This window comes from Labrus mixtus, chromosome 14 (assembly GCF_963584025.1).
Source record: "Labrus mixtus chromosome 14, fLabMix1.1, whole genome shotgun sequence".
NCBI lineage: Eukaryota > Metazoa > Chordata > Actinopteri > Labriformes > Labridae > Labrus > Labrus mixtus.
The window spans coordinates 20,251,142-20,259,645 of NC_083625.1; the positions used below are offsets into that span (position 1 = coordinate 20,251,142).

The window sequence follows — 8,504 nt, forward strand, 5'->3', positions numbered from 1 at the left end:
GGTGCGCAAGAATTGAACAGTGGCTGAACATCCAACATCCTTCATTTTTTGATTGCGCCACTGAATATGTGCCATCTTCAGTTTGTTGCCAAGGCGCAAACCCTCCTTCTCCTGAAGCTTGTTGAGCTCCTTGATGTACTGTCATCTTATCTGCTGGCCATCTTCTCTCACCAGAACCTCGACTGTTGAAAAGACATTCCGAAGAAGCTTGAGCATGTGACATGGATCCAAGAGAACATGGACTTTTTGTGTGAGATCTTCAGGATGGAAAAAGAAAGGTTTCATGTCCATGAGGTCCAACTTGGCACCAAGCTCTTTGACCATTGCAAAGTTTTGAGATGGTCCATCACATGTCAATGAGACAACCCTAACACCGATTTCATGAAGCCTAACTAGGCTCTCTCGGACAATGTTTGCTCTCTCTTGTCCGGTCATGCTGTTGATGAGGAAGTAAGCAATGGGAATCTTCCAAGACGCATTAACTGCAACAACCATGAGGACCAATGCTTGTGTTGCAATTACGTTTTCAATTTCACCAGCTCCGATGTCAACATAGCCATGAATTTGGTCCCCCCCAAACTCAGTCTGCTTATGAATGTACATTTCATCCATCATCAATGAGCAAACTGTGTCCTTACCTAATCCTTTCTGATCAGCAACATGACTTTTTAAAGCTGTGAAAGAAGCAACAGTAAATCCAGGATCTGCAGAGATGCTACTGTACCACTTTCTTATGGTTTGTGGATGAGGCAAAGCCAAAAGAAACTTCTCTCTGACATAGTCATAGGCTTTCAGAGAGTAGAAGTGCAGTGTTGTGGCGAATTGTTTCAGATTCTCTGAAAACACAGACTTCTTCTTTTTTAGTCTTTGAAAGATCTCTCTTGGAACATCTTCAAGATCAGAAAGAAGAGAGGCACATTCCGATGAAATTAGAAGTTTCTTCTGAAGCACTTTGACTAAACCTTTCATTGAAGAAACTTTTGCCTTCAATCTTCTTGTGTGCTGGACTTTCAACCTCAGCTTTTTTCGAGCTGCACAGAGCTTTACCTCTGGAGCAGAAGCCATCCTCTTCAGTGTTCTTGGAGAATGAGAAACACCGTAAGAGTGATCACCCTGAGATACGGCTATTAGATCAAAACTTAGCTGTTTTGGCCTAATGTAACAGTGATCTAATGCTGTCCAATTTTTACTCTGATGTATGGGTTGATTGCTACTACCTAGACCAACATCTTCCCCTGCATTCGCTGTCAGCGTAATGTCATCATGAATGACATCTTGAGCAACAAAGGCTTGTTGGGGTGTGTCTTCCATCATGACATTGCTGTGATCAGCAATGAGATTTACACTGCAATTGCACTGCTACCATCACCTACAACTGAAACCTCCTCACCACTACTCAAAACAACCATGCCATTGTCACTTACCTCATTTGCACTTACCACCAAGCATTTTCCTCCTGGCACTTTTTCCTCTGGGAAGTGGAAAATGGTAGGCACAGCGGTGTTCTTTAGACATTTCCTCCCCTATTAAAATGTAAAAAGAAAAAGGAAAACATTATTTAGACAGAAAATAGCAGTTATCCATTAAATCAATTTTGTGTTAATTTACTGTATTCATCTGTGTTGCATTTACACTGTGCAATTAAGCAGTTTATTGTGGATAGTACTTCATCAGTTTAAATCAATACGTTTCTTTGTTAATAATAATATTTAAAATATCTCCATACCCTGGAATCAGTGCCGATGTGACAGCTTTCAAAGTGTTCACTGCACAGATGAGAGGCCTTGTTGGGAATCCAGTTCTGTCTTCTCAGGTTGAGCATCCACTGGTCCAGCCTATCTGAATCACCTAGAGGAAAACTATTTACAGGCAAAATGTGTTAACACATATGTCAGTCTATCTTATTCACATACATCAACATGGCTGTATTCTTAAAACTATTTATTGTACATATTGCTTTACTGTATATCTTATTTTCATTCTGTATGTTATTTCTATATATATATATATATATATATTACTACTGCTATATTCTTTGTAAGAGCATTCATATCGATTAAGAACGCTTCATTTGTAGGAGCACCGAGAGAGCTGTTCCGTTGCGGCAAGAGGAGACAAAAAAGTCACGGAATACATCAAAAATATTCAGAGCCTCTGGTCCCCGGCGCACTTATTGGAGCCGATTGGACAACATGGGTGTAACTCCCAATATTCTGTGCTAAACGGATTAACATTAGAACTGATTATTGATTGAAGTTTATGTTTCATATCTCTCCACCTCTGTGCGTAATGGCACACTTGGCACAGCTTCAATATATAGCTGATCTCTATCCGTCGAGTTGTACTTGTTATCGCATGTTTATGTTATAAAAATCATGACAGAAAATATAACTTTGAGTTTGTGGGCCGTCTAAATGAACGTCAACCATGTTACCTATTTGGTTCAGTTGCGTCTGGTTAATGTTAAACTTTATCTCAAAAATAACAATGACATATTACATTATTATTGGAAAGTACTAACGCAGAATTAATATCCAAAATGTATTTATACATTTCGACATTTATGTTTTGTATAGCATTCATCATAACGTCGGATAATCATATTTACAGTCTACGGTTAACCACTGCGGTGAACCTTTAGCTTCACACAAACTCATTCTTTTCAACATCTTAACAACTAAAATTTCTAACTCTCCGGAATTAAATAGTGCTGGCTAGAGATGTTAACTTTAGCATCTTTGGCATGAATGGAAGATCGGCTAAACCATTGACCGTAAATAATGAGCTACACTGAGGCCAATTGTACAGTTAGCCGGCTGGTTTACAAGCTAACGCTAAACAAGCTAGCCCCGCAAAAATAGACAGACACCTGCTGATGAGTATTCAATAAATATATAACACTACTATATCACTCACCGAAAAAACTGCAGAATCGACATCTTGTATGGTCTGTTACTACAATTAACCGCACAGCAAGACATATTCGTTGTTAGATATTTGCTAAACAAACTCCAAACGAAGAAAAAAAGATGAAGAAAGCTAACGGTTCAAGGTCGGGAACGGGATGAAGCCGAATTAAGCTAGTGTTGAGTACATAGCTCCTGCTCCTGACGCGACAGACAGATGCGGCGCGCAGAGCTGTCAATCAAACTGTCACAATCCTAATATGGGCATAGTCGTTTTCCTTAATAAAAAAACAATCCGATGAATTATAAAAAAATTCCCCCCCCCCCCCACAGTGTGAGGAGAAGGGGCTGTCAACTTATCAGATATATCTCGTTTTTTGAACCAGGCTGTAAACATGTTGATTCCTGTGGTAAAAACAGGCTTTTTTGGCTGTGGGCTTATGGCACTTCCGGTGCTTCTGCAGCCAGCCTCGAGTGGAACCTCGAGGAACTGCAGTTTTTTGTACTTCCGCATTGGCTTCATTTTTCGAGACCGGAGGTTGCCCCTTGGTTAGAACCACTGTGGAAGATATTTTAGTTTTTTACATTTTTACTTGTTGCCACGTTCTTTTTTGGCTTCCAAGAATGCTTCTGTTATTGCTTCTGATTTAATAGGGGAGGATGAATAAGTAGGTCAAAGATTATTATGTCAGTAGGGTACATACCTATAATTAACAATGACGTTGGACAGACACATTTTTATCGAGGGGGGCTAGAACCGAGCGTTACATGCAGCTAATGCTACAGCTAACAAAGTCCGTGGACTTTGAATTTTTGCACATAGATGTGCCTAAACATGGAAAACACACTAAAGAGCATATAAAACCAGAAAAAGCATAATATGGGACCTTTAAAACAAAAGATAAGGCATTTTCAAAGTTCTTTTGTACATGAAGCCTCTGACAAGTGCCAAACAGTGAGAGTTACATTAATGAATATAAACACAGAGACAAACACTCTCTTCGTGTGCAATTGTTGGCCAATATAATGTCGCAGCTAATGTAAAACACCTTAGATTGCAAAACACCTGCACATGTGTTTTATTTTTTATTTGTTTTAATTTTCTGTTTGACTCTTCTTTCAAATAATGTGCAAATAAACTAAACTAAACTAAAAGTCAACCACCAGAAAAAGACATTTTCATTATCAGTGTGTAATCAATCAAAGCTCTCTAATTTTCACCACTGGTTAAAAGACTTGCTCTATGTCCAGTGCATCCCAAAAAGCCACAGTGGGATTTAGCAAATGCTGTAAATGAACAGTGTTACATAGGTACTTTCTAATTTTACATTACAGGTGCTTTGATATACTTTATTAATCCCAGAGGGGATTAATGCAATGCATGTGAGAACCTTCAGCAGAATGACCCACAGAAACCATGTGCAAAGATATATTTTGTCTTCCATGCTGCATGCATCGCAATTACACCAGGTCGACCTGATAGGAAATGAAGCAGAGGGAAACCTTGTCTCTTGGTGGTGACATGAGAGCTGACAGTCCTGGTCATTGTGCAAAGTATGGCTCATAAAAAAAATTGTTGATATTCAACTAGTACAGGTAGATGGAAAACAAAAGCAAACAAGACAACAATTGATAAGTAATCAAATCTTTCTTGGCTCACAACCAAATGTTGTACAAATTTTCATGTCTGCCTTTTTTAAAATGTGTTTTAATGTTATGCATACGACACATGCATAGTTCCTTAAAATAGTAAGAAATAAATATGTATGATTGATCAACAGGTAAAGATTTGAACTACAAACTTAAAAACCTTTTATGTCTGTTTATGATCCACAGATCAATGAGGTTGGAAACATGGAGATTAAGGGCTGATTCTTGAATTTCTGGAAAGATCTGGTGTCAAAGTGACTTCCCTGATGACAGACTGACACTTCCAGGTTCAAAAGTTCATCTGTGAATAGAAACCAGAAATTGACCACTTCTATTATATGTGGCATTTACATAAAGGTCCGACAATTTTTAAATTACAGTTTTGCTATTTTTTAGCAAATCTTATTTGCCGCTCGTTATTTCAATCAACAATTATGCATTACATTCTGTAAAAAAGATAAAAGAGCTTTTTACTTGTATGTGAGTGTGGTTTTTAGTATAATATGTGAACTATTTTGCTTGAAAAGCATGTGTATATGCATAGTAATTTTGAAAATTGTTCCTAACAGCCCCTCATACCTTCTGGTAGAAAAAATTGAGGCACATCTTTTTAGGCCATTTGGGGCAAGAGGCCCCATGAATAACCTTGCCTGATGGTAAAATCGCATATGCTGCAGATATTTTCTTTCATGTTTGACCATGAAAACAAGTCAGAGTGTGTCCAGCAGGTAACTTTTTCTACCACTACATCAGCACATGCTACATTATATTCTGAAGTTTGTTAACAGGGATGATATCTGCATAGTGATGTTTAGCTCATGCATCAATAAATGTTGTCGAGGTGATATTACTCCTATCTATGACTACAATGTGTAATTTTTCCAAAAGTATTAGTAGTAGGTTTTTGGGAACATAAAAAAGTCAAAAAGTGTCTCATATCTCTGAAAAACTTAGTTTGATCATGTCCTTAACATTCAAGCCAGATTTGGTGGCCTTATTCATAATTAACATGACTTTACACTGTTCATCATTCAGAGTTGACATAGAAGTTACAATAAGCAAAATATTAAAAAAAGCTACACAGAATTACATCCTTCATCTAGTTTATGATGCATAAATACCTACCAAGATGGATGTTTAAACCAATATAACGAATTTAAACCAATATACATAGACATATATATATAGTAAATTAGGTATGATTTTGCAGCAGAAAAAAAGGAAACGTAATCCAATAAGAAAACACAAAACTCAGTTTCACAAAACTTTTTAATCGTGAAATATGTTTAATCAAAAAAAATTAAAAATAAAGTGAAGATGTAAAAACAGACCCAATAAGTTAGAATATTTCCTGGTTGGTAATGTTCACTGGAATGGACAGATGTATTTTGAGTAACAGAAAATTATTATTAAAATCTGTAAAAATAAAACATACTTTTCACATATTGTTGTGTTTAATTTTTGGATGATTAATTTGTACATTAATTTAAAAAAACACAATTATAATCAAATTGACACATTGTATGAAAGGGTTAATTGCTTGCACACGTTGCTTAAACAGAGTTTCATTAGAACTTACATCCAGCGGGCAGTACGATGGGTGGCGGGGTGAATCTTTAACACTAGTACAAGCTCCAGACTAGTTGTTGCCCTGATTTTGATTCAATTTTAGCGTTGTAGTTGATTATTCTTTTAATAACTACAAAACAACCTCTGAAAGGGGGAGAGAGCTCATACAGTCAGTCCAGAGGGAGAGTGTGTGCCATTACGCACAGAGAATGAGACACTGAAACTTTGTGTACAGAGCTGGAGAGATTATTTGAAACAGAAAATTCAATCGATAATCTTTTTTAATGTAACTAAGTTAAGAGAGTGATCTATAATCTATCAATAAACCGGTCTTAGGACACGTCTGTGTGAATTTCACAGCGTGCAGATGCTGAGTGACTCTCACGGTCAGAGATAGTGGGCATGGTGTCACGTATGAGACTTGGCAGCTCGGGTTATAAAGCTGCTGCGTCATGCTCGCTGAAAGTTCAGTGTGCGCTGAAAAAAACACTCCGATCACCACCTGTATCACAGTGTGAACTAAAGTCTGCCCTAGTGTTAAAGATTCACCCCGCCACCCATCATACTGCGCGTTCTGCCCGCTCGCCTCATAGACTGTAAATATTACGTTCGCCTGCCTGGGAGCTGGAGTCCTGCATCGTCCACTTTGCCATTTCGTTTTCGAGTTGGTTTGAATTATGATCACTTTTTAGCACGGCAAGTTTGAAAACGAAAAGCCAAAGACCTTTTAGTTTTCATTTGAATTATGTCATATAATATGCATACATAGAGAGTAAAAGTATAATGCAAACTGGATGACTGAATACTAATTTTAAATATAGGTCAAATAATACACCTACATTCTGAAAATTAAAACGTGTTTCTGTTACTGTATTTTCATTTTAGAATTAGCTTTTTCATTTGAATTATGATACAAATTTAGCAGGGCATTTTTTGAAAATGATAAAGCAAATGTAATTTTCTTAATTTTAATTTAGTCAAAGAATGTGCATTTTTGAAGTTGAAAACTAAAATTCAAATTAGATAAATTAATCATCATTTTATTTTGGAGTCAAATAATACACAAACAAAATACAAAATTAAAAAGCATTTCTGATAATGCATTTTAATTTTCAAATTAGCTTTATCATTTGAATTCTCATCAATAATCGCTTCCATAGGTTAAAGAAGAGACTGGTAAATTACTATTCACACATATGAACTTCAGAGTTAAAGTGATGGTGTCACTCTTTTCAAGTGGAAAATATTAAACACGCACTTGTGTATTTCTTGAGACTGCAGCCCGTAGATGACGGGGTTAAGGCTGCCAGGGACGACGTTGAAGAGGATGGCTGAAATCTTTCTGTACTCGGAGTACTCTGGGAAACGATGGAGGGTGATCAGGATCATCCCGCTGGCCAGCATGATCATGTACAGGATCAGGTGAGTGCTGCACGTCTTTAAGGCTTTACTGTTCAAAGACTTGCTCTTACTGGTCAGACAGGCTGCTGTGATTTTCAAATATGTGAGGATTATACTGCCGATAGAGGCTGAGAGCAGGATGACAGTGAACGTGAGGCCATAGACGTCGTTGATGAACACATTTTCACATGAGAGCTTGAACAAGGAGGCATTATCACAGTAAGGATTTTTGATCAGAGTTCTGCAGCGGTTCAGACGTATGGTCAGACCCAGCAGAATGGCCACCAACACAAAAGCCACCCCCCAGGCAGAAATTGTCAGCTTTATCACCATTTTATCAGTCATTATGGTTGTATAGTGCAGAGGATTACAGATGGCCACATATCTGTCAAAGGCCATGATCATGAGCACTGTGTGAGCATTGGTGCCGAACATATGTGTGGTAAAAGCTTGCATCAGACACTCGTAGTAGTGAATGAGGCGCTCAGAGGGAGGCACCAGTATGTCTGCTAGCACCCGGGGAACAAGAAGAGAGTTCCCCATGACATCATTAATAGACAGGTTGCAGAAAAGGAGGTACATTGGCTGGTGGAGGCTTCTCTCCGTCCAGATCAACACCACAATGCCCACGTTGGCCGTCAATATGAACACGTAGGTCAAGAGCAGAAAGAAAAAGATGGGGTACTTGTTTACCTTTGTGACGTTTAAACCCTCCATCTGGAGTGTGAGGCTGTTGAATGTGTAGTTTTCCATCAGAGTTTGTCTCTTCAAAACCGACACGGAAAAATTCATCATGCAAAACTTAAAAAAAACATCTACAGTAAAAGAGAAAAACAGACTTGAAGATTATTCCTCACCAAGAAGTCACTCTCTAGCATCCAATTTAAACAAAAGTGCTTAAAAAGTATTTACAGTCAAGTACAGTTCTCAAATAAATGTAATAATGTTTCCTTACATACAGGAATAAATTTTAAACAG

The 8,504-nt window shown here is 37.8% G+C and overlaps 1 protein-coding gene across 1 annotated transcript; it reads right to left on the reverse strand.

Annotated features, from left to right (window-relative positions):
* Nucleotides 1–7,334: 7,334 nt before the first annotated feature.
* On the reverse strand, nt 7,335–8,279 carry LOC132988717 (olfactory receptor 6X1-like). The gene has a single exon (XM_061056290.1). The coding sequence runs from the start codon at nt 8,277–8,279 to the stop codon at nt 7,335–7,337; it is 945 nt and encodes a 314-aa protein (XP_060912273.1).
* Between the last annotated feature and the right edge of the window lie 225 nt (nt 8,280–8,504).